Source organism: Sturnus vulgaris, chromosome 14 (genome assembly GCF_052056855.1).
Source record: "Sturnus vulgaris isolate bStuVul1 chromosome 14, bStuVul1.hap1, whole genome shotgun sequence".
Taxonomy (NCBI): domain Eukaryota; kingdom Metazoa; phylum Chordata; class Aves; order Passeriformes; family Sturnidae; genus Sturnus; species Sturnus vulgaris.
The window spans coordinates 14143489-14169893 of record NC_142256.1 but is presented as its reverse complement, the minus strand read 5'-3'; the positions used below and the strand labels follow the sequence as shown (position 1 = coordinate 14169893).

At 45.6% G+C, this 26405-nt stretch overlaps 2 protein-coding genes across 6 annotated transcripts in view; one reads left to right on the top strand and one right to left on the bottom strand.

The window, feature by feature from the left end:
• The window catches only part of ATP1B4 (ATPase Na+/K+ transporting family member beta 4), a 14587-nt gene extending 13071 nt beyond the window's left edge, over positions 1–1516 (bottom strand). The window contains exon 1 of one of the 2 annotated variants that reach the window (XM_088173235.1): positions 1443–1516. The gene's annotated coding sequence lies outside the window, so the exon portion shown is untranslated. The remainder of the gene's footprint in view (positions 1–1442) is intronic. The other variant, XM_014886532.2, reaches the window with a different exon arrangement.
• Positions 631–26405, top strand: TMEM255A (transmembrane protein 255A). 4 transcript variants are annotated; one of them, XM_088173237.1, is made up of 9 exons: positions 631–802; positions 5146–5288; positions 9598–9660; positions 14282–14371; positions 16151–16213; positions 17198–17286; positions 20139–20298; positions 21561–21704; positions 23714–26405. In XM_088173237.1, the coding sequence occupies exons 1-9, from the start codon at positions 646–648 to the stop codon at positions 23870–23872; spliced, it is 1068 nt and encodes a 355-aa protein (XP_088029363.1). In that variant the 5' UTR covers positions 631–645; the 3' UTR covers positions 23873–26405. The 4 variants fall into 4 exon arrangements, with proteins under 4 accessions (XP_088029363.1, XP_088029362.1, XP_014742064.1 ...); XM_088173236.1 differs by having other exon boundaries at positions 20136–20298; XM_014886578.2 differs by lacking the exon at positions 631–802 and adding an exon at positions 1039–1148 and having other exon boundaries at positions 20136–20298.

Below are 26405 nucleotides of genomic sequence, written 5' to 3'. Positions count from 1 at the left end.
AGACCTGTCTCCTCCATCACTAGCACAGGGTGAGGACAACTGAGGAGGAGGGGGCCAGTGTCAGCTCCTCTGTCACAGCCAGTGAGCTCGGGGCTCCTGTAGCTCATCCGAGGTAAATAACCGCTGTTTTCTCTGGAGAAGATGTATTCTTTGTCATTAATTGATCTGGGCATTTGTAACTTGCCTCTTGCATCGCTGGCAGTGTACGCTTTCCTTTTCTCTTGGGAGAAGCTGGTCATTAGGCTCTTATCCAGTAAAAGTGTGGGGATTTTAAAGCAGAGATAGTATTCGTTTCTTTTACCTTGATGAAATATGCTTGAAATAATTACATGATTTGTACTTAGCACCTCTCAGGCCAGGGCATTAAAGTGATTTACAAGCAATTATGAAGCCTGCTGGGAAGACGCTTTTATCCCCATTTTGCAGATAGGGTGTGGAAAACAGAGGCTGATGGCCTGTTCTTGCTCCTTGGCCATGGACACGGAGATTGCAGATGGCTGCTATCTCCATGGAATAGGGCACAGGTAGCAACAGGCATTGTCACTGGAGCGGAGATCTCAGAGCGCCGAGAAATGAAACACTGGGCCGGTGGCCGTGTCGGGGTGGCTGCCCGGGACTGTCATCTGCCCCTCAGGGAGGAGCGACATGGGGACAACAGGAAAACAGAGAGGTGCCAAGGAGACTTTGGAGAAGGACAGAATGTCCCGGAGCAGCTGGACTGGAGGAGGGTGGGAGCTGCTGAAGGCACAGGGATGGAGAAAGATGGGGAGAGATGTGGGGAACCCCTCCGGCCGACCTGCCGGTGAGCGCCCCGAGATCTCCCAGAGGCGGGACAGGAACTCTGTCCTCTGCGGAGACGGGGCGGGAGCGCCGTCCCTCCCTCCCCAAGCCCCTCGGGAAAGGCCTCTGCGCTGGTTGCAGCGGGGTGCCCCGGGGCCGGGAGCTGCTTTGGACAGAGCCGCAGGTCGCCGCTGCCCGCGGGAGCCGGGGCACCGCGGGCGGGGCGGAGCGCGGCGCAGGCGCGGCGGGGCCGGTGCCGGTCCGGGGCTGTGCCGCCCGGGGCCCGGCGGGCTGCGGGAGCGGCGGCAGCATGCGGCAGGCCCTGACTCAGCAGCGCCCGGCCGGCGTGGCCCTGCCCGACTCCGTGGGTGAGTGCCGGCCCGGGGGGATCCCGCCGGCCCGGGGGGCGCGGTGCGGGGTTGGCCGCGGGGCCGTGCGGGTCCCCGGGGACCCCGCCGGGGTTGCGTTGGCCGGGCCGTCCCCGCCGTTCGCCCCGCCCGCCCCGGTTCGGCCGTGTGTCCCCGCAGTCCCCGGGACCCCCGCGTTGGGTCATCCCGGACGGAGGCGGTGCGGTCCAGCAGCGGCGGCAGCATCCTCGGGAGCGGGGCAGAGCGCGGCCGCTGCCCTCCCGCACCCCGGATGAGGTCGGGGACCCCTCGTACCTAATGGCGATTTCCCCTCCCTTCCACCGGCCCAGCCGGGCTGGAGCTCCGCAGCCCCCGTCCCTGCGCTGCCGGGCCCGCGCTCGGAGCCGTGGGGTCACAGCTCCCATCGTGACGCGCTTTTAGCGGAAAAATGGGACGAAGGGAGAGGGGCTGGAAGAGGGAGGCTCGGTGCCATCTGCCCCCGGTTCTCTCGGGGCAAAAGTTAGAGCTGGCTTCTTCCTTGAGCTGCTCTGCGCCTGTTCTTCGCCTCTGGCTTTTCCCCCAAAGAACAAGATGGAGAAGTCGGTCGTGTTTCTGTGCCATCTTGTCCATTTTCTTCTAATAATCGTGGGGGGAAAAAAGTGAATCAAGGGCAGTTCAGAGGTATGCATTATTGCGAACTTCTAAAGTAATCTGAAAAAACCTGCTACAGACTTGTCTTTAGAGTGGCTTATAGGGCAAATATAACAAGAGGATTCTTTCTGATGCTTAAAAGAAAAATGATCGTTCTAAACCCAGTGTCCGTTTGGAGTGCCATTTTAGCAAAAGCAATAGCCAGGCTATGGACAGCATTAATTTGTTTACAGCTCCCTTAGCAGAGTTAAGCACACCTTGGATCACCTTGTCTATTTATTTATGTTGTGGTAAGCACTGCAAGTTTTGGGGTATCTCTTTGGGATAAATCATAGAGAAAAGGCTATTGCTGTCTCTTAAAAGCAGAGATTGCAAAGCTGCCGTAGCTCCGTTTCTGTGTGTAGAATTATACCAAGCTCAGAAGCACAGAGGAAAATTATCTGATGGGGAATACTTTCAGCAGAAATTAATGTTGAGGGAGAGGATTGTGTCAGAGCAGCTCTTCAGCAGGTATTAAAGAGATACTGAATGTATATATGCTTAAGCAGCTGCAGGCATCCTTACAGAAGTACAAAAACCACTTTCTCTCTACATGCATAGCAAGGTATTGTCAGGGAAGGAAAAAATGTAATTAATATTCCAATACCGAGCTGAATTGGAGGTAGTCACGTTATCTCCTCAGTTTCACATCTCCAGTATCAAGTTAGAAGATTATGGCTGGTTTTGTCAGAACTTGAAATAAAAGCTTTTAAAATATTTTTTTAATCTTATGAGGAATATTGAAAAGCTTTGAGAAATTTTCGAGTTCAAACCTTGTGTTTCTGTTCTCTATTGAGTGTTGGTGTGTGCCAGTCCTAAGCTGGGAAACAACACAGAAATTAAGAGTGAAAAGCATGATGGTGCTGAAACAAATACAGCGTCTATAAATGATGTGTCAAGACGCTTCTTTTAGAGTGGTTTTGTGGTAACTTTTTGCAGCATTTGTGATGGCAGTGCAGGAGCACTGGATTGGGTGTGTAAATGCTGTGCTTATGTGCCCACAGCACCCACCCAGCCATGCCCTGCAAACATCTACACACCCAGAGCCTAACTGTGCACACTGGGAGCTGTGTAAGGAACACGTGGCTGGGCTTATTCACCCTCTGCTCGTTTGCCAGCCAAACCATAGCAGTAATCAGAAGTTTGATAATTCTTTGGAAGCAAGGTGGATTCATCCTTTGTCACCTTTCAGAACTAATCTATGTAACAAATGGCAAATTTTCTCCAGTTTTGGGCCCACTGTTACGGATTTTTAGAGACATTTATGGGGCACTTGCATTTAATTAGTTACATTGAAACTGAAGTGTGGCACAGTGATAGTATTTGTGAGGCAGTAAATATAGAATGGATTAATCTCTTAATGATTTTTTAATTATTTAGAAACCTAGATTTTGTATTGTTTATTTATTCATCAGATTTAGGGGAATAACCCCAAATGCAACCTGCAACAGTCACGTACCTTTATCTCCAGCCTGTAAAACGTGGCTTGAAACGCTAAGGATCATTGATAAAATATCCAGCCTGTATCTTGGGGTTCTCTAGCAGGTTTTTTTTGTTTGTTTGTTTGTTTTTTAAATTATCAACTATCTAACTATTTATTCCAGCTAAGGACTAACAAGTTGTCAGGCTCCTTGCTTTTAGGATCAGTGAAGTCCCAGTGATGCAGTCAGACCTGTGCTCTGGAACATGAGCAGAAGGTTTGTGGGTGGAGAGCTTTCCTCCCAGAGACAGCAGGTCAGTCAGAAAGGATGGTGCTTTTTTTAATAAACCTCTCTTGCCTTTCTTGTAGGGCAGGGAGGTTGGACTAGGTGACCTGCAGTGCTCTTTTCCAACCTTACCCATCTGTGATTTTGTACTCTCCTGTTGGGCTTTTAAGCTCCAAGTTTAGTCCTTATCTGTGATTTCAAGCTCATCTGATCGCTGTGGGTGAAATGATGTAGCCCCATGCCCATGGCAGCCATGCAGCACAGCTCTGGGCTGGGTTGGGCTGCAGCAGATGTGCATGTGGGACATGGACAGAAGGGAGATCACTTGTAGCAGCTTGTGTGGGTTGGTATGGCTGCATCAGTGTAGCTGTTGGGGTGAAAGGATTTCTTCATCTGTTGGGCATAAATACACAGACTCTACAGAAGGGTCTTTGGGCACCTGGGGTGTGCATCTTTGAGACAACAAGTGCCCAGCAGGGCCTGCTGTGCTCCAGTTTCTGCAGAATTTGGACAGGGAGTTGTGCTTGGCCTGACCAAGTCTTCTGTCAGGGACTTTCTGCAGGTGCTTTATCTTGCTGTGCACAGGCTGCCAGGGAGCCCCTGAACCAGTGGGGAAACCAAGGTGGTTTGCTTTAGGGAATACACTCAGAAATGGTGAAAGACTGCTCCTGGCCCTTGGGACACGTTCCTGCCCTTCTCTGAAACACCAGAGAAGTGCTGGGAGACTCTGAGGTGGGAATACCCTCACCTGCTCCCAGCGCCTGTTGGAGAGCCCAGGCAGTGGGAATGCGATTCAGGGTGGCCCCAGCAGCCCACAGGGAGTGAGGCAGGGGCTCCTACAGTCCATTATCCTACTAGCCATTCTTGCAGGTGCTGGGTTATATCTACATAATATATGAAATGTGTTCAAAAAGATTGTTCCACAAAGTGATGCAAAGATGGCAAAGCACATGCAGACCAAACACACCCCTAAAGATGTTGCTGAGCATAGTGTCGCAGCCAGCTTTCCCCTTGGCTGGTGGAATCACTCTTTTATGTTTATGCTCTTTTGGGAGATCTATAAATATAGAAAAGAAAAAAACTCCCTCATCATCAGCCAGCTGTAGATGAGTTTTACTAATCCACAAATTCATTATTCAAGCATCTAAAAATACCTGGTCCTTGCTGAAAGCAGAGGAGAAGTGGCTGTTACTGATGATGTCTCATTTGCATGGAAAACTGTGGATGCCTTATGATTACAGTCCAATTTCCCCTCTCAAAACAAGAAGCATGCAGTGGGGTTATTTAGCTTGTAATTTAAGTAGACAGATGTAAGTAGACAGAAAGTATATAAATGTCTAATGTGAATACTTCTCATTAGCTCAATTGCACCAGGCCAGAGGGGCTGGGAGACTCCAGTGTATCTAAATGAGCTTTGCAGAGTTGCATTTCTTAAGGCTCTCTTCATCTGTGTCAGACCAATGTTAGTGAAGGTGAAAAGTGACAGCCAAACCCAAAAATATTCTCAAGTCAGAAGAAGGGAAATTCATCGTGGTGTGGTTGGCAGTGGGAGGAGAAATTTATGGTGCTGTGACTCTCCCCAGATGGAATCAGCAAATTCTGTTGTGTGTGTGTGTTTTTAGGGTCGTTCAATAGAAGAAAAAGAAATTCCCTCTACGTAACTGTGACTCTCCTCATTGTGTCAGTATTAATTCTAACGGTGGGCCTAGCTGCTACAACAAGAACCCAAAATGTGACTGTTGGAGGTTATTACCCAGGGGTTATTGTAAGTATAGAACTCCTAGGTAGGTCTAGAAAACTTATTGCCTACGAAGTCCCTTGTAATGCTGAAAATGTTATAAAAGGTGATCTTGTCCTGAATATTTTGTTCAGCTACTTCATTACCATTTGATTTATTTGTTTTATTATTATTTTGCACCTGCTGCACATTCCCATGCAAAAATCCCATCCAAGTGGCAGCTTCCTCTGAGCTTAGATAATAATCTGCTTTTGAGTTAGTGGTGAGACAGATAAATAGATTTTATGTCAGTCGAAGCAACTTTAGAACTTTGTTTACATAGATCACACTAAGCCCAGGCAGAAGTAAGGCAAAGAAGGACCTTACTGCCAAAAGCAATTGAGAGACCAGGTCTTGAAATACTGGTAACATGAACTTGTGGTCATAAAGTTTACTTGCAGAAGTGTTTAACAAATTGGAGTCCCTGAATGAGGAGCTGTGGCAGCTTGCCAGGGGAGCATGTACATCAAAGCCACGAGCACATCCATTTCTTCTTTTTTTGTTATTAGCAGCCGAAAATGGGAAAGAACAATCTTGTAGCTTCAAATGGCTTAATTTAGAGGAGACACTGGTGTCCAGCCTTCCTGCCATTAGATGTATACTCTCTTACAGAAGCATGAGGGACAAGTACATCACGACCCTCCCGGCATGAGCAGAGGTCTAACATGAGCTGGAAAGCATGTCCTGCTCTGTTCCTGTATGTGTCTAAGACATGCTGAAAAAGAAGCTCTGAACTGCAATCAAGTTATGTGTCTCAGTAGATTAAATGCAGCCAGTAGCCCTGGTAGAGGCTCCTGGTGTAACAGCTGTGGGATGCTGCACATTTGATTTGCAGCCTTGAATTTGGGGGCTTGAAACCATTCCGTATAACCAGGTGGAGACTTGTTCTTGTCTTATTGCTGTTTGATTTATTTGCCATGCATTGCTAATCTCAGGGAGCTTTATAGTTTTCTATGCCCAAGTTCTTCTTCTACGACTGAAGAAGGCTTCTTACAGTGTGGAGCATTGTTACAGATTATGTTGGGCCTCTTTGGTTTAGGTTTTCTGGCTTGTCCCAGTATCTCCTAGATTTAGGCCTGATCTTTTTTAAAGAGAAGCATAGAAGGAAGGTGTTGAGAAAGGTGACACACTGGTTCCAGACTCTCCACACTTACTCTGCACTGTGCCAGCCTGAGTTGAACCTCGTGCTTCAGAGCAGGTCCTGATGCAAATGGGCAGAGTCTGATGCTCACATCCCCTTGACATCTCCCGAGCTATTTATGGTCCGGGAACGTCAGCATCACTTATGCTTTTTTGAGGCTTAGTCTACTCAAGGAATTAATGAATTCCTGGACTTGGGAAGGGCGTTGAGTTACTTTATTCAGAGGAACCCTGGCAATTTGTGTTTGTCACCAAATTCCCCATCTAGGTTCGTTAATCTGCTCTGTGGAAATGTGTGATGACCTCACATGTCTCACTGCACGGAAAAACATTTCAGTGTGCTGCTGGATGCTTCAGAAAGTGCTTAAAATAGCTGATGTTTCATAACAAGCTGGGATTTCTCCCTTAACTGGGGAAAAAGGACTGGCTGCATTGAAGAAATATTTGGTGAGTTGTCCTGAAGCAGATAGAGCCAGAAGTCTCTTTGTGTGCTGGGTGATTTCTCTGTGTGTGGACCAGTTCCATAGCTGGAATCATCTAATAGAACATAGAATCATAAAGTCATGGATATTCTGAGTTGGAAGACACCAATCAGAATCATCAAGTCCAACTCCAGAACAACCCCAAGAATCACACCATGTACTTGAGGGCATTGTCCAAATTCTTCTTGAATTCAGATGTCAGATGTCTTTTTGCTGCCATGCCTAAACCACCCTTCCTCCTTCAACGTGCGTTTCTTTGGCAAGCACCTCTTGTGCAAGGAAGAAGCAAGTAATGTTTGCTTCAATGTGGGGGATTTTCTTCCCAGGCCTCTGCTTCCAAGGAAGGACAGAACCAGGCACGGGAGACCTTCCACACATCAGTAGGATTTTGTTTGGTTGGGTTTTTTGAGGGTTCAAAGTTTGGTTTTTTTCCCTAGCAGCTCAGTTCCTCATTGATAAAACTGGAGAAGCTGAAGCAGAGAGTTCAGTGACATCCTACAGCCAGGGTGCCTTTGCCCTCATCCATGGCCACCCACGCCTTCAAACTACATCAGTGAATTCCTTAGCTGTGTCTCTGTGGGAAATATCCTCCCCCACTGACTGGATGACCAACCTGGCACAGGGAAGCTCGGAGTACAGCAGTGATGTTCAGCAGACAAGAGTAATGCTCAGGTGCAGAAGACAAGGAGCCTGATGGAAGTTGGACTGTGAGATACATGTGTTGTTATAAGAAGTTATAACAGCTGCCAGAATCTGTGTAAATGACTGACCTTTCTTAAGTTTTCACTGGCAAACCTCTTCTGTAATGGTTCCTTGCCAAGGATGTTGGCTTGAGGCTTTACTCTGGAAAAGCACATTCAGTTTGTGTCCTGTCCTCCTTTCAGACAGACATCTCAGGGGTTCACATCCACCGGCAAATAAATGATGTAACTGAAGAACATTTACTAAGATCTTTGTCCCATCCATAGAAGAATAAGTAGTTTTTCTATTAGCAATGAGAATTCCTGTTAATGAGAGTCCGCCAATTTATTTGATATTCACCTGCTGGATGTACAGACTTGCTCTAATTTCTTCTTTTTTAATTATCTTATATTATCTAAAGCATTTCACCTTTTGGGTTGAGGCTGCTCTGAAACACCATGTGGATATTTCTCTTAAAGCTCAAAGGACATAATATATTTTTCTTGAGCATTTGCGTGTGTGCTGCCCCACAATTTCCTTCTGCTAAATATCACCAGACTGAAAAATACACCTGCACTGGCAGGTCAGTGTGGGGCAGTTCAGCAGTACTCTAGGTCTCTGCCCTGCCTGTTTACCACTCCAGTGGTGAGCACACCCTGGCTTCGTTTCTGTGCTTCCACCATGGCACTTTGTGCCTGATGTGGGGACAGTGTTCTGCACGGCTCGGAGTGCAAGCCAGGCAGTGGGGAAGCAGCAGCCTGATCAGCTGCTCCACTTTAATCCCTGCTGTTTGAGCCAGCTGCCCTCCCTGCCTGCAGCATTACACCAAAGGTTGCTGGGCTTAAGCAGGGCAAGAGAAGATTGAAGACCAAGTTTACATCACATTTGTGTCTGCTAATCTCTGCACATGCCTCTGCCTGTTAGTATTGGATTTATTAAACCTTTGTTTTCTATTCCTGGATCTAAAAGTATTGATTCCAGTTTGACTCATTTTTGAATCACTACAGCTTGTCTCATGCTTGTTTTTCTTCCTGGGGAGTTGGCCAATTATTGGGCATTCTCACATGGCTCTTCTCTGGCCCCTGGTCTGTTGTCTAGATTTGCATCTCCTTAATATACAGCTCCAGCTGTAGGACTTTCCCAGCATTTCTCATTTTGCCAGCCCGTGGAAGTGGAGTTGGATATGCTCTACACCAACCAAAAACCTTTCTCAGTGTGACGCAATACTATCTTTGCATCTCCTCTCTTAGTCCGTGGTTCCTGCTTGCAGTCCCTGTTTCTGTGCTGGCTGAGGTGTGCTCTGTCCTAGAAACTTCTTAGTGTAGCTTAAGGCTGTGGAGAAAGGAGGTGGGGAATTGCTTTCCTGGCTGACTTCACTGAGCTTAAATAAGTGCTGTCAGTTAGAGCAGCAAGAAAAGATGCTTTTGCTGCAGTAGCTTATTCTGTTGGGCCAGTGTGAGCTCTTCCAGTAGAACACCCTAGTTGATGCATTCTCACCCCTGGAAATGAGGGAAGAGTAAGAGAAGCCAGAAAACTGCTAAATCTTCCAAAGTATAAATCTGCCTTATTTCATGCTTCACATTGAGGAGCTCTCTGAGCTGAAAACTGAAGTGGTTGCTCACATGCTCAGGGAGGTCACAGAAACCTGGTCCTAGAGGTTTTAGTGCAATGGTCCTTCTAGGTTTGCATCTGGAGGCTCCTGAGTGTTTGTAGGGTTGTTCCAAGACAGCAATGCATATCCTCATCCACCAGCCATCTCTCAGCATTACTGGGGGGGATGGAATTCAGAACTCATCCTTTTGGTTTCTGCACACGCTTTTAGTGTCATATGTGGGATACACCTGATAGTTCCTGCTAGTGAGAGACTCCACTGATTTCTTGCTGAAGGAAGAGTGCTCACACATCAGCAGAATGTTCTTTTGCTGCTTCTGGATTTAATTGTGTTCTATCTGCTTGTAAAATATGTTAACTGCTAACAATACATTGTTTTTCAGCTTGGTTTTGGGTCATTCCTTGGAATAATTGGATCAAACTTGATAGAAAACAAAAGACAAATGGTAAGTTATTTATAAAAACTTTTCTAAAAAAATGACAGTGACTCAAATACTGCATGTAAAGAGTAGTATTTTAGGTTTTCCTAACTCTTCCAGGGTAGTGTTGCATACCTCTTGAGAACTGAAGATGGTTTCTGGCAGCCTAGGAGCAGCATCCTGTGGGCACTCTGTCTCCTGCCTCTCAGTCAGGAGAGTGGCTGCAATCCCCCTCCCTGGTGGTTGCCCCAAGCTCTGGCAGAGAAATCCCTCCAGCCTTGCTCTTGTGAGGCTGCAGGGGGCCGAGGAAGGTCGTGCTGGCCCTGCAGCCTGTCCTGCTGGGCTGTTGCCTGCTTTGGCAGGGATGGAGGGGGCTCAATAATCAGATTAGCAGAGTTCGCTGCTGACCAAGGCTAAGGAAGGTCTACAAAGGCAGATGGGAGAAATTCCTGCCTATCGAAATCGAGAGTCTGCCTTTGTGCTGCCTTTGCTTTGCAAATAGCATGTTCCCTGCAGAGCGGGAGGAGAGGGTGAGGCAAACCCTGCAGGACATGACATTTGCCTTTCCCACAGTCAGACAGGGTGCAGGGGAGGTGAGTTTCCCAGTGGATAATTTTTTTTGTTTTCACCCTGGCTTTGCAAGACCAACATATCTCTGTTCTTTCTGTCCTAGTAGGGTTTCAGCCACTTGCTCATCATGTTTTAGCAGCATGTCAGTGTCTGATTGAGCATTGACCATATTGTGCCAGTCCTGGACTCTTCACACGGGTGCTCACGAGTGACAGTGTGGCTCTGACTTGTCTGATTATTCTGAAGAGCCCTGGGTAGCCTGTGTTTATTCTTTTCATCTCTCTATCATTTTGTGTCCTAAAAAACATTCATGACCTAGCTTTGCAGGGATTGCATCACTGCTGCCTGGGCTGGCAGTGAATGTGTCTCCACTGATTGCAGGGAGGACACGGAGGAGCTGTCACTTAATGTTCCTGTGCTTTAGTCACATGTCCTCCTTACCCAGGAGCACTTTACAGTGGCAGCTTTGTCCATTGCATGTTTCTGTGATACCACTGGCCACGGAGGATTTATTTTTTCAACTTCTCTGAACTTCCCCTGTGTCCTAATTTGCTAAAAGGCAGCCTTGGTCTGGCTTGTCGTGCACCTGAAGGCAGAAAAAGCCCAAAGCAACTCGTGCAGCTGTGTTCTTGTGCATGTTTCTGTCTGTAAGGTGACAGGTGAGTGTGAGGAGTGGAGCGGGCCAGTGTGGCTGAAGAGGAGAGCCAACCTGAAGGAGCACTTCTCACTTCCCCCAGACTGCTAACAGGAACAGACCTCTCTGATTTTTCCCACCCAAGTATGTTGACTTTTATGCTGTGCCTCTGGAAGGGAAGAGAGAGCATTTGTGGCCACAGGGAGGACCAGCTGTCCAGCAGGCAGCTCTGGCACACACCCCCCTGTCCGCTCAGCAGCTTCCTAGAGAGGAGTTTACATGCCTTTATGACAGTCATCTGTGCCATGGAAAATAAGAACCACCTTCACAGGCCACGTGGGGCTGTACCATCACCTAAAGGGAACCTCAGACCAGGACACTCCTTTACTATCCAAACCCAGTTTGTTTTTTGTTGTCCAAATGCTGCTTGGTGTGGCTGACTTCATCTGGGGTTACATGAGTGAAGATCAACCAATAGTATCACACAACTCTAGAGAGGGATTCTGCTTGCTACAGTAATAGTATTATCAACCTCAAATCAAAAATCTTGTTGGCAAGTTGAAAACTGTGATTTTTAAAATTGATTTTGTCAAGAAAATTAATCCACAAACACTAGAGGCTTATATCCAAAAAGCAGACAGAGGAGTCCTGTAACTTTATTTGAATACAGGGAGAAGCCATGGGGCATTTCCCCTGGGGTCATTCAAAATTTTTAGGAGACACAGCATCTTTTTTGTCCTAATTTCCCAGCCGCGTTTCCCTCTCTCTTTTCCCATTGGCTGAGGTACTTGAGAGGTCCAGACTTCCCAAAACGCCTTATACCCCCTTCTAACGCATACCCCCCTGCTTTTCTTTTTCCTTGTGCCTCTATTCTTTTTCTCTAAATCCAGAGATTTAGCACTGTCTCGAGTGAGTAACAGTCTGTGTCAATTAGTGGAATTCCTATGGAATTGATGGTTCCCCCCATTGCTTCTTTCACCTCTCTGTATCTGGCCTCATTTACCATCAGGCCCACAGTTTGTGAAGACACCTCCTTTTCATTCCTTTAAATTTGTATGTTTCTATTTACTGTTTGATTTTTTTCTCCATCATAAATTTTCAGTGCTTGGTTTTCAGGCTTTTCCTTTTACATCTGCGAGTGAGAAAATGGTATGCAATTAAAGTGAGCACCAGATACTTATCTCTTGGTAGGGCTGTTATGAAAGTATCATTAACTTTGTATTTCTTTTAAACCCCCATATTAGCAGCTCCTATCTGTGAGCAGAGATGACCCACAAATTCTCTAATTGTACATACTTAGTGTTTGGCTCACTTCCCATCTCTAAGGTTCATGCTATTTAGGGCGAATATCTTCTTTCATGTGTGTATGGAACAGAGTACTGAGAAAAACTAAACTTGCTACAAAATAACCTAAGCCAAAAACCTTGTATCTTCCACCGAGACTGGACTTTCTCTCCTTGCTTGGTTTCACTGGTTTGGTAGTGATACAGTGTGACTTTGTAATGAATCGTGTGAGTTGGGATCCAGACATGCAAAGGGTGGGGCTGAGTGGGGAGGAAATGCAGTTTACAGCTGACAGTAACACGGTCAGTGTGGGATATGGTCCTGAAAAACTTGTCACCTGCTGCCATCTGCAAGTACTTTGTGGCACAGCATCTAATACTCCAGTAACAGCTTGTTGTGATCATGACATGTTCACATGGTCACTGGGATCATTTCACAGCCAGCTCTCTCTGCTGCTGCAGGTCTAATGTCTATGCCTTGAATACTTGCCTCATCTAGAAAACCATTTTATTTTCTCTCATTTTTAAGTATGCAATTGTACAGGGGCCATCCCCATTGTCCCAGGTGAGTCCTCTGGCATCTCCAGTCATTGTTCAAGCTGATCTGGTTGGTACATGGAAGTTACTGGAACAAGATCTGTTTTCACGTAGGGAGATGCAGATAACACTGGTGTGATTAACCTGAAAATTCTGAGATACTTTAAAAACACACATAGGATCCTTCTGGATTGTATTTGTCCAGGGAATTGGCTTGTCTTTCTGAGAACTGGAGCCTTGTGCAGTTGTCAGGAGCCAAGGTTTTCAAGCAAACTTAGTACCTGGATCTTTAAAACAAACATCCCCAAGGCAGGACACCTGAGATATCTGTCAGTGCTGGCCGGGCTGATTGTTAGCTTTGTATTTGGGCTGCAGAGATTTTTACAATTGCTTACAGCTCCCCCATGACCAGAGTCACCTTTGTACTTGTGGAGAAGCAGTTTTTAACAGCTGCAGCAACTGACACTTTAAAGTTGTGGTCCCTAGAGTTGGAAAATCACCAGGGAGCTTCCCATTCTTTACACTGAAATACCGTAAATATATTGAAATAATGTATTACAAAATATATGAAGTAATATTGAAAGCTGTTTTCCAAACTGCATTTTGTGAACCTCTCTGTCTGAATCCTGTGCCTGCCCTCTGCAGCCCTGCTGATATCCCCAGTGTGCTTTGGCAGAGAGGACTGGGATCAGTGCTGGGAGCTCTGTGTGAGGAGTTGGTCCGGAGTCCACTGGCAGCAGTTGAGCTGAGTTCAGGTGTGAGAGGGGCTGTGTCAGCACTGGGGCACAACTCTCCCAGCTGAGCACTGGCTCTTTGGCAGAGGTGGTGTTTGAAGTGGCATAGTGAGAATAGGCACTGCTTCTCATACCTGGATTGGAGATTATTTCTGGTTTACCTGCTGAATGCTTTCACCCTAATTCTAAGAACGGGCAGGATGGGGCCAGTGGAAAAGGATCACTGCCTGTCGGTCTGCCCTTTTCAAGCTGCAGGTGGAGGGAAGTCTCTCTCCTTGCAGCTCTTCAGTGGGAGGCTGGATGGACTGTGCTTGCCACATCCTGGCACCAAGGAGCCCAGCCAGGCTGCTGTGAGGGTGAGCAGCACCAATGGCATTGGCTGGTCACCTGCCTTCTGCTCTCATGGCTTTGTGCTTGTGCCTGCATCCAGGTGTTGTTCCCTGAAGGTGCAGTCCCAGCAGAGATGCAGTCTCCTGCATCCTCACAGCTCAGTAAGTGTTCACAGGAGCAGCTCCCCACGGTGCTCCAACGTGAGGAGAGAAGAAATTCTCTCCTATCTTTCCAGGGGAGAGTTAAGGACAGCAGAAGCCAGAAGAGGAGGTGTATTCTCAGCCCAAGTTTAGCCCATTGGAGTCATGGAAAAACCTGCATTACTCTATCAAGTCCCCAGAGAACCAGTCTGGCATGATGCTTCTACTCCTGCCACTCTGCCAGAGCAGACACACATCCCACTGCCTTCAGCCAGACCTCTCTGTGCAGCCTGGGCAAACATTTGGGTCATTGATTGCTTGGGGGCTTATCGACTGTGGTTTACATATCCTTGTGGAGAGGGCACTAATCACTTGGTTGTGAAGAGGCAGATGATACTTTGTTTTGTTTTCCTCCCTCAGCTGGTTGCATCGATCGTCTTCATCAGCTTTGGTGTCATTGCTGCATTCTGCTGTGCCATAGTAGACGGTGTCTTTGCTGCCAGACACATAGTAAGTGCTTCCAGGAAAACACAGGTCCTGCATTGCTTTTACTCTAAGAAAACAAGTGATGGTGTCTGCGATCTTGTATCAGGCTGCCTCAAACCCTGTAAATATATATCATGTGCTGAATGCTGCTTTAAATCACAAGCTTTAGAAAAATATTGTCTTTTTAAAAAAGCATTTTAAAATTAGCAGAAAGTACTAAGATCTTAGAGCTTTGCTTTGGGTGTTTTTGGCTTTATGTTTTTACTGAGTATCAGAACACTTAAGATGTAATGTGAATTACAACTATCACCAAGGGACAAAATGTGAGCAGTAACATCTATTTTGTTTTAAATGTAGGCAGAGCTAGTTCTTAATGCAGAGTGAACAGAGTGAATCACTGGATCCTGTAGTAGAATGAAGCAATTTGATAGGAAGGTCACTGAAGCATTACAGCATAAACAGGAAACATTTGCAGTATGTTCTCAGTTTCCATTTGGTGACTTAAAAATATTATGAACTACTGTTGTCATAACCAATCACTAGTACAGTGGGATGCTCAGAAGCTTTAATTATTAGTACAGAAATAAAGACACAATTCCATTTCGGCTTCCTGATTGAAATTTATAACTGCAACCAATTTTTTGTCCTGCAACTCTGCAGTTTGATGACTTTTTTTGACATTTTTGGCAAAAAGGGATTGAAAAGACAAATTTGGAGTTTATTTTTATCAGAACGGAAAGGAATTTTGGATCAGAATTACCCATGAAATGGAAACTCCCTGTGTCAGCTGGCTAGTTATGCTCCTTGTGAAACTGGCTCTTCTTTCCTGCCCCTGAGTATTCCAGTGGTAGAAAGGTGGCTGGATGGCAGGATTTGCTGAGCAAACGGCAGCTCTGCTTAGTTGTGTGATGGGTGTCCGTCTGTCTGGAGGAAACCAGCGAGTCTGGGCCATCTCTGACCCCCTTTGCAAGGGTGTGACCTCGTGGGTTGGGTTGTGGCATGAGCTGGTAACTCCTCCCAGCTGGCTCTGAGGGTGGCTGTGGGTCTGAGGCAACCAGAGCTCAGCACTTGTGATGAAAAAGTCTTTGGTTTCTGCTTCTTGATGAACAGATGGGCTTTTGGCCTCACTTTTCCATCTGACAGTCCAAAAAAGTCACCACCTTGCTGGAGACATGCTTTTGCCACACCAGCAAAAAGCATTCTTCCTGTTGCCAGATGCTGCCACTGGCCTGCCACCGAGCTTTGGAGAGCCAGTCTGGCTGCTCCTGGGAAGGGCTCGCTGATGTGGATACACGTCTGGCAGTGCTTTCCCTGAGGTTTTATCTTGGAGATAAGCTGCCCCAGAGGGAGGCATTAATGCATATTTGCAGGCTGCAGTGTTGATGATCCTCCAGAGCTTTCCCACAAGATACTGAAGAGCACAGGAAGGACAAATTTGCCAACAATTAATGAAAAATTGCTATGATTCAGCAAGAAGAACCCTCAGAAATAGGTCAGGCAGGCCTGCATGTGTCTTGCAGAATGAGGAATAAATCTTTCCGTTAAGGATGGCCACTATCACCCAAAGAGCCCAGCTTAAGAGACTGCACCTCCCATGCTGGCTGTAACAATTTCATGCCCCCAAGGACCAAGGTTAAACATCACCCGGGGCTCAGGGGGCTGGGGTGGGGGCTGCAGACCCGTTGCTGTATTGAGGTGCTGTTGTGAGATCGGGGTCCCTCTAAAGCCTGGTCCCTTTCCCCAGACCCTTTGGGTGATTTTGGTTTTGCTGCAGGGCTAAACCTGGTGCTTTTTCTCTGGCAGGATCTGAGGCCGCTGTATGCAGGGCGATGTCAGTACTACTCCAAGAGTACGACCCCACCAGAGGTGAGAGCAGGTTCTGCTGTGTCCTGTTAAGGGACCAGCTTGGTGCAGGTGGAGGAACCTGCTGCCATGTGGCTGCTCCAGTGTCCTGGAGGTCTGCAAAATGAGGAGAGGGTGGGAGGCTGGGCCTGGGGTGGGAGCAGGATGCTGGGAGCACTCAAAGGTGGGTTCCTTCACGTACTGCCTGAATAGTGAAGGAGCAAATGTAGAGAAGGGTATGTAGGATAGGATCAGATCTTCAGCTGTGCATTCATTGTAGGAGCTGGGTGGTGGGTTAAGATTTCAGACAGCAGTAATTTCTGTGTATGTGAGCAACAAGTACCAGCCTCTGCACCTCTCCTATTGTGTTCTCCAAAGAGAAGCCTGTTGGCTCCAGTATGTGGATCCTGCCACATACTGATGGTGTGTACAGACGTCTTTGTCTGCCTTTGCTGAGCACTGATTCTGTCTCAGAGCTTTCCTCACAGGTCCACAGGTAATTTTGAGTAACCGCTATATACCAAATTAGAAGGCCTGCTTGAGGGTGCAAAGTTACATGCTAGGCTGAAGATTGTCCATGTGAACTCGGGTGTTACCACCCACAGGTACAGACAATTAACCACTTTGGTCAGTTCTGTGCCGCTATGGGAATCTTGCTCTCAATTTGGGCCATGCTATTGACAACTCTGCCCTGCCCTGGAGTGAGGTGCCTTAGTTCAGCAACGCCCTGGCTGCTTGTAAGAGTTGCAAAACCTCCTTCCTCTGCAGGCACGTGCTTGTCTGTCAGTTCCCCACAGCAAAAGGAAATCTCTCTGTTCTAGTCTAGTGTATCTCTGTTCCAGTAACGGAGGACTTTGTGGGAGCAAGATAAGGAAAGAAAAATCTGCCTGAGGCTAATATGGAGATCACTGAGAAATCTACATGTAGAGCAGGCCAAACAGCAGCAGAAACTGTGTTTGGGGATTGTGTCATTCTGTGGTTTATGTATTTTTTTCTGTATTCACACAGGCGGTCTGTCACCCACAGCGCCGTGCCCCCTGCACACCGAAAATAAAAACCAATACCTGCTTCTGCTGTGACCTGTACAACTGTGGGAAGTAAGCCAAAAATGCCACTCCAGCCATGGGAAGGGCGAGCAGTTGTCATGCTCCTTTGCAGCTCGTTGCAGGACAGTATCACTTAATGATGGTTGTTGTGGGAGGGACCTTAAGCTTTGTTAAGAGTTTGTTAGCAAGGAGGAATCCCATACAAAAGCTAACCAAGTAAAGGTGGTGGGTGTGAAATACACTAAGACCCTCCCAGCTATGGCTGAACATGCTCTGGGCCAGCCCAGCTGGAAAAATGAAGACCACATGAATTTCCATGACTTTCATGCTTGGTGTCCTCAGGTTTTCCACTTATTGAGTGTTGCTTGTCTTAACACCTTCCTTCTCTGTTGGAACTGAGTTTTTTTCCTTTGAGAATACCGAAGATGCAAAAAACTGGGACACTGTTTTCTTCACCTTGCCACCATTCCATTCCCCACCCTGCTAACAGGGATGAGAGTTAACAGGCTGGTGCCCATCTTTGCATTCATAAGCCAGTGTCCCCTCTGCCCAGTGAATGTCTTTCATGGTCGCACACGGTTGGAAGGTGAACCAGCACTGTGCAGTAAGTCAGAAGGTGGTTACCAATCGAGAATCACAGCAGAGTGCTCACACCACTGAGATCTGGCTACTGTGCCTAAGTCAGCTTAATTTACAGCATGCACTGCTTATACCTTGTGGAGTGCCCAGTGTGTGTCAGTAAGGAATTAATAAATTGATTTTTTTACTGCTGGCTCTTGCCTAGGGCTGTTTCAGGCTTAGCATTTCTCACAGTACTTAGTTGGGCTGGCCTTCGCTTAAATCATTGACAGTGGTGGAGGAAGATCAAAAGCTGCTGTTGGGAGAGGGTGGGTGGTTCCCTGTGCTGGGAAATGTGATCCCTGGTCTCTGTAGGACTTTGTATGTGTGAAAGAGGGGTGAAGCTCATGCTTTCCTTGAGCAGTATACAGAGCACAATCTCTTCTTGCTAGCTGAAGAAAGTGATACACGGAGAACTGATTGGAATAGAAAAGCTTTAAACTTTTCTGTATTTTTTTTTTCTTTTGTTTTTGTTGGTATTTTGGGGTTTTTCCACAGTCCTGGTTCTGGGACCTGACCCATTTTCCCCTCTCTGATAAAATATATCAGTTGTTGCTATTTTAATCTTGCTTAGTACCACAAAAATCCTGCACTGAGGAGGTGCTGGATGGTGTCTCAGTAAGAAAGGCACGGACACTCAGGACTGGTTAGTGCACGTGTAAAGGATGGAAATCATGGAAAATGTGACAGCAAACTTGCATTCTTCCTGATGCTGGGAACTTTGGCAGCACGGGGCAAGCTCCTTTTCGCTGATAAGGACATGCTGAACAAGGCAGGATGTCCTCACTGTGAGCTCTGCGCTCTCACACATCTCCATAGGAACGAGCACTGGCAAACAGCGCAAACAGGTTTTATTATTCGAGGGTCACGGTGAGAGCTCAGGTTACACTGGGGTCGTGCCAGCCAGCGCACAGGTTTTTGTAACCCGTGGTTAAGCTCTGCCTCAATTCTGCTTGAAATCCCCATCTCCCCTTGCCATGTCTCCTACAGTGGCCTGCTAAAATGAAATGTGGGAATAAAAAGGGTAAAGAGGTAGAAGTTGAGTAATCAGCAAAGGAGGGTGACTCTTGTAAGAGGGGGCAGTTTCCTGCAGGCCTTGTGGAGTCTGCTGATGAGCTGAACCTGGATGTCGTGCTTCTTTACCTTAAATATAAGCCAGTTCTTCCCCTTCCTGCAAAGCTCCCATGTGCTTTGAGCCTAACCCTGTGTGTGAGCTGGGAGATAAGTCATTCATAAGCTCGTGGCACTGTTTGTCCCTGATAAATATGTTTTCTGAAGGAGTATTTGCTGTAGGCCTCTACCTCTGGTAAGCTGTGCTGAGGGCCAGCCTGTTCCCCACCCAGCAGGCAGAGAGGTCAGTTCTGAAGAATTCCACTGCAAGACTTCAGCCCACGTGTTGCAGGAGTTGCTTTTCTTTTTCTAAAACAATGATCTAACCAGATTTGAATGGGTTTTCTCTGTCTCTTTTCTGCATGTGGTAAAGGTTCAGTTTGAGCAGACAGACGACGTGCCAGGGCTGCAGCCAGCCCAGGCCACTCTGGAACTGTGAGGGGCACGGAGCCGTGAGAGGCCTGGAGTTGTGAGGAGCACAGAGCTGTGTGAGGGACCTGGACCTATGAGGGGCACAGAGCCATGAGGGGCCTGGAGCTGTGAGGGGCACAGAGCTGTGAGGGGCCCGGAGCTGTGTGAGGGGCACGGAGCTGTGAGGGGCCTGGAGCTGTGAGGGGCCTGGAGCTGTGAGGGGCACGGAGCTGTGAGGGGCACGGAGCTATGAGGGGCATAGAGCTGTGAGGGGCACGGAGCTGTGAGGGGCATAGAGCTGTGAGGGGCACGGAGCCGTGAGGGGCACGGAGCTGGACCTGCTCTGTGGCCGAGCCCTGGGAGCCGGGCGGAGCTGTGCTGGCCCCTGCCCATCCCACCCAGCTGCTCTGTGACTGGGGGGCAGCTGCTGCTCCTCGGGGCACAGACTCATTTCCATAGGTAATTCCAAGACTGGTTTATCTTTGGTAAGCCTCCAGGACCTCTGTGGAGATTTCAGATGAAAGAAATAACCGGCAGGTTCAGACACACAGTCGTTTGTTTCAGAACAGAGCAAGCACTTCGTGTAGGGAGATCCTGGGTGCCGCAAGCATGGGATCTAGGAGGCTTTATCTCCCTCCCTCAGTAGTAAGGCCCAGGTTATCACTGAGTTGCAGAATGCAAACAAGTACTAAACAGTACTGCTTTGGTTTTTATATGTGGTGCATTTTTTTATCATTACTGTTGTTTTTTCCCTAATCTAGCAGAGTAGAGATTTCTGGAGGGTACTATGAATACATTGATGTCAGCAGCTGCCAGGACATCATCCACCTTTACCACTTGCTCTGGTCGGCAACAATTCTGAACATAGTTGGGCTATTCCTAGGGATCATTACAGCAGCAATACTTGGAGGCTTTAAAGACATGGTAAGAGGATATCAATTTCTCTGTGCATTAAAGAAAACAAATCAGGCAAATTGCCTTTAAAAATAATAATGGAAACTATTGGTATTTCAATGCAAATGTTCTATACATTACTTTACAGGGTGGAAAGAAGGGCAAGAAATAACTATAATGAAAGAGTGGAAGTGATTCACTTTTCTGATCTTGTCACCACCTGAGCACTGTTAGAAAATATTAACAGATCTGGGAGACTGTATTTTCAAAATGAAATATCAGAGAGGCATTGCCAATACCAGGATGATTAAAAATAAGCTCTTTCTTAAAAATTTATATTCCTTTTCATAGTGTTCACATTCTACAAGGAAAAGTGTGGCAATTGCTCATTAATTGTTGATTTTATAGCAGCAGTCTGAGCTTTACAGACAGTCTAAGCAGCTGTATTAGGCCAAACCTCTCCATCTTAATTTCTTCATGGTACAGAACCTGAGAGGGTGAACTTGGGATCAAAACCAAACTTCAGATAATGAAAAAAATATTATTCTAACATTGTGAGCTTTGAAATACCCTCACTTAACCAGGCTGCCTGTTACCTTCCATATGGTTTTGTTCCAAATGGCACAAATGAATGGGTAGACCCGAATGTTCAGCAGATATATTTGGGGCTTTTTCAGTTGCTTGTGACTCATTTGGAATAATACTAAAACAGTCACACAGAAAAGAGATTTGTTGTCCTGGCTATATGTTTTTCTTACAAAGAAATCTTGAGCCCTGCACTAAGGGTACTTTATTTCAGATCTCTGAACTCTTTTGAGACTCACCAATATCTTCCCAAATAAAACAGGAGACACATTCCCAGCTGTGCATCATAACCCTTTGAGATTTGATCCACACTAGAGAGTCTGTCAACCTCTGCAAACAAAGATGTATAGAATTGAACAGCAATTCACAAAAGGCACCAAATAACAGAGTAATTTGGAAGTAATTAATAATTTCTCCTGTTTGTGACGATGTAAATCTGTTTTGTGTGAGTACTGGTGTGCACTGGGCTACTGCCAGCTTGTTCTGTGGAGTCTGAAACAAGTAATCTGAAATATGTGGCTGTGGAGTGAAATGATCTTGGAACTTAGCTGCTGCCTGAGATGGAACTGGACTGCCAGTTGCTAATTCAACAGAGTTAAGGTCTAAAGACACACAGTGCTCCTTCAAATAATTTCTGCTTTCATTCAGCTGTCAGCTTTCTATGATTGGGTTTGCAGCCTCATACTCTCTTCTTTTTGTTTTGATAGACTCCTTCCCTCCCTACGCTGAACTGCACTGTTGAAAATGCACACCCTTCAGTGACCTACTACTCCAGGCCACAAGTGACATCTTACAACTCCTACTACCACAGCACTCCTCACCTGCCTCCCTACTCTGCTTATGACTTTCAGGTGGGCAACATTACAGGATGTTTCCTTGTTTAGCAGTAAGGTTAAATCCAGCCAGTCTGCAGGACTCTAGGGGCATGTCTTCCTGTCATTTGCACAGTTTAATTCTCTTGTTCCTGCAGAAAATATCAAATATTTCCTGCTAGGCATTGGTCCTTGGCAGTGCTCTCTCTTACTAAGGGAGTGTTTTCCTGAAAGCTGTCCTTGAATTGAAGGCAAGAGGGAGGACCTGCTGCCTGCCTGCCTCCCATCACTTACTAGTAGAGATCACATTAAAAATAAGCACTGCCTGTGGCACTGCAGTGTTCTGAGGAGAGAGGCAAAGCTAGGTGTTCAGGTGCTAGATTTTATTAGGCCAACTACTGTGTCTGAGAGAAATAGATGAGCTTTTGGAAACAAGTTATTTGAGATCCTGAGGACACATGATACCTGAAAAGCTATTTTGTTGTGGTTATTTTCCACATGCTTCAGCTGGCCTAAGAGAGGTCCCTGCAAGCATCACCTCTGCTGTAATGCATCCCTTCCTCTTTGAGCTATGGAGCTGTGCTGTTGGAAATGGCAATTTCACATGAACCTTGCTGTCAACGTCACCTTTCACTTGTTGAAGCAGATGAGGACATTTCCTTCTCAGCTCTTCAGATGTTACTACAGGGGTGATGTTAATTAACACATTGCTCAACCACCAGGACTGGAATTTTGGTTTGGTTTTTTTTTTTTTTTTATTAGCAAGAGTTTAAGATCTTGGTCATCAACAAAGAGGTGTGTTCTGTGATAGCCACCATGTCCCTCATCTGAGCCATGCATTAGAGGTAACATGAATCTAAACCTTCCTGGGTCTACTGCTAGTGCCACTGGACAATGCTGTTGTCAGGGCTCCTAAATATAATTGAACACCTATGTCAGAACTTTTAGGATGTATTTGTGACTCATTTTTGAGATTACTGAAACCTGGGACAGTCACTGGTGCTATATAACTTCCTGCAGTTACAAAAATGCCAACGTCAGTGTACACCAAACCAAGCTCTGCTACAAAGTCCTTTTCTCAGTTTCTCAGCAGTTCTAAGCACTGTGTGACCCAGAGTTTGCCAGTGTGGCAGCCCCACTACCTGCAGAGAGCTCAGCATGGGTCACTTCCCTGCTTTGTAACTGGAAGTACTGCTGGGCTCTGCTAACACTTACAGCTCAGCCAGACAGATCAAAGTGTCTGGGTCTCACTGCTGTGAGCGCAGGTGTTGGCTTATGAGGCGGCACAAAAGCTGGGCATAAATTCAAGTCATCTAAATTTAATATAGCCAAGTCACTCTTTAACATGAAATTCCAAGTCTGAGCCTTGCATATCTTCCAGGGAACTTGAGGCCTGCATAGGAGCATTAGCTGAGCCTCTGGCTGTGGAGACTCTCTTGCCTTGAGCCCTACTCTACTCTAAGCAGTGACTGTACCACCCTGACTCCTCTCCCCTGCACGTGGAGCAAGCCCAGCTGTTCCTCTCAAATCCCTTCCAAAGGATGCACTCCCTCTGGTGCAAGAATGCTTCCCACTCATTCCATGCATTTTTCACAGGAGAAAACAACACACCAGAATTCCTAAGGAAGCTTGGGCCCTTGCAAAAACCTGACTTTCACACACAACTCTAAAATGGCAGACCCAGTTCTCTGGTTTTTGGAGCAGCCCGTTCATTGTTGCTACTGGCTGGTGTATGACACCCAAGATTCAAGAGGAACAGTTTTCAGTTGTCCAGTCTTTGTGAAATGTAGCAGGCACACAGAAGTGATGAGAATTTTTTAAAATGTCTTCAATTTTGGATCTAAGCAGCCTAATTTTTCAAAACCATTACTTACAGGCTGTACTTACCTTGAATGCAACAAGTTATCTGAAGTGTTATTTATATGCATGTAATTCGCTGAGGTGAACCTTGAAATGTTAATTTTGATCTGTTTGGTAATGAAATATCGCTTTTTAAAGTAATTTCCATTAGGAAATGGTTACATTACACCTTTGCTGTCTCCCTGCAGCATTCCAGCGTGTTTCCAGCCTCCACTCCTTCTGGCCTCTCCGATGACCCCCAGTCCCTGTCACCATCTCCCAGCTATATGTGGGCCTCCAATGCACCACCTCGTTACTCACCACCCTATTTCCCACCTTTTGAAAAGCCACCACCTTACACACCATAAAGAATGTGGGAAAGAAGAAAAAAAAAATTGCCATTGAAATAAGTGTGAACATTTTGTATTTATATTTTACTGTGAGAGGGAGCAGGAGAATACAGAAGATAATCACAAATAAAAATATTAGATTGGACTGTCCTTTTTTGCAAGACTTATTTCAGAAGTTTAACGATGGCCTGTGACAAAGGGGACAGACTTCTGATGTTTTAATAAGGCAGTGAGTAGCAGGTGACCTAAATTTCAGCCTCTGGTTCATGTAGTCCTTGATTTTTAATCAAGTCATCCAACATAGATGACAGATTCTGGTCTGCCTTACTCCATCTTGTGCCAAGCTGAAGTAAGGGTAGCCAAGGATCAATAGTTGCTAGAGATTATCAATCTGTTTGGGGTGAGGGTGCTTGCAGACAGCATGACTTGACACTAGTTTTCTTTGGCCTTTGGGATCCAGTTGCTGGGATTTTGAGTGGGGGAACACAGGACCTAGCTCACATCACTTGTTGACCCAACATACTGGAAAATTTTTGGGGGAATTGTGACAGTGCCTCAAAATGTAACCCTATTGAAAAGTATAACAGGATAAGATAGCCTCATGTATGTTTAGGAAAATAATCAGAATATTGCTTTTGGAGGGGCAAGCTGTTTTTATTTCAGGTTGATTCTTGAGATAAAAGATTAAATGGAGTTGTCTCTCTCTGAATTCTGTGTAAGTAATGCTGAAGTCAAACAGTTTGGGTGGTTGCACTGCCTAAATTGTCCTTGTATTCCTATAAAAAACATCAGGAACTGTCTACGAGTCACAGAAACAGTGCAGTGAAAATGTTATTTATTTGTTTACCTTTTCTGTGGTTGGGAATTTCTTTTTAAGCTTGTACTTTAACTTTTTTAATTGACTGAATCAGCACCCTGAATAAGCACTGGTTTAGTAGCTGTATTATGGGCTGCACATAAGGAATATCCACTACTAGTTCTCCAAGGTATAAGTCTCACAGATGAAATTCAACACCTTGTAATATAGGACGAAACTGAGGAATTTGCAATTACTGTTGTGACTTTCATTTAATCTTCAGCTGATGACTGTGCTGATTGATCTAGATTCCAGCAGATTTTGCATGCATCCTGCATAACAAAAGGTCAGCTTTGATATGTGACACACTGACCTCTAAAGTGTGGTTCTACTCCAGGAAGTGATTTCAGATGACAGTGTTCACATCTGAGCTGCTCAACCTGACCATTCTCAACTGCTTACTTCAGGGATAAAAACAACTTTAACATCGAACTCATTATTTCCTAAAGATATAATTTCCTTGGCATCAGTTTGTTGACCCTAATCCTCAGTTGCCTTCCTTTACTTGCAACTGATGCAGACAAAAAGGTACCTAAAAGTTAAATCTGGCTTTCAGCATCAAAATGGAATACATGCTGGTGGGTTGGGGGAAAATCCAGTGTGATTTTAAACTGTGGCCCCTACATTTAGTCTATAAAAAAAAATTAAAATGCTGTCAATGTGGAAAACAAACACTGAAGTCTCTGATCTCACTTTTCAAAGTACACCCACACTTTATAATGCTGTTTTTAATCCTATGCATTTGCAAAGCCTATAGGCTAGACTATGTATTAATTGTATCATTTCCACTGTGAAATACTAATCAGTATATTAGTTCATTAAAGGATGGCACTTTATCCAGAAGTGAGCGTGACTTTTCTCCAGTAAGAAGGGAAAATATGCAGCTGAAGAAAGGAATGCAGCTCACAGGATTTAAAGCAGTAGTGTATGTAGAACATATCCTGGTGGCATTTTGTTTTACTATGGAATGTTGAAGTGCAGCTCCTATAAATTTGCTGCTGGATATATAAATATAAATTTATTACTGGAAATAAATTTATATACTGGGGCATCCTTCATTTTATATTACATTTTATTGAATTAAATCTTGATAAAGAGATCATGGGCAATTTCAAAACAGACAGTACTTCCCTTGATAAAACTCTCCACAAAACTAGAATCAGAAGGGCACATTAATTTAGTACCAGGAAACATTTTATTGTTTTATCTTTGAAATAAAAGCTAACAGTCCTGTCCTACTTCTGACAAACACTGTACCATTTGTGCCTGTCAACTAAATAGGGCTAGAAGGACTAGGGGACACCACAGGACAGGACTGAGCATCTTGAAGACAACATAACTTAGTGGCAGAGAAACAATTAGGATATTAATTGTGTCATTGGTTTTGAGCTGAAAAATACTAACCTTAGGAAATTATCAAAATTATGGTTTCTTTCTAATGAATATTTTAGCAAAAATTACATTGCTGCTTTAAATTCATTATAAAAGGACAAGTACATTTCACATTTAAAAACTTACTGGTGGTATTTTCTGTTGAATTACCTGTTTTGTTCTGCTTGAGTAAAACTAAGCATTTAATGTAACTGCAACATTCTGCACTGTATTTGTCATTTCTTATGAGAATGTCAAGTTTGTGACTCATGTATCCTTTTATTACTTTGCCAAAGTTAAATAAAATTGTGTGACTTTTGTAAA

Excerpts from the sequence above, each read along its gene's own strand:
- TMEM255A (XM_088173236.1), top strand. The coding sequence starts at position 646 with ATGGGGACAACAGGAAAACAGAGAGGTGCCAAGGAGACTTTGGAGAAG. Across the intron at positions 16,214-17,197 it reads AGAGTACGACCCCACCAGAG|GCGGTCTGTCACCCACAGCG; the intron begins GTGAGAGCAGGT and ends GTATTCACACAG. Across the intron at positions 20,299-21,560 it reads TTGGAGGCTTTAAAGACATG|ACTCCTTCCCTCCCTACGCT; the intron begins GTAAGAGGATAT and ends TTGTTTTGATAG.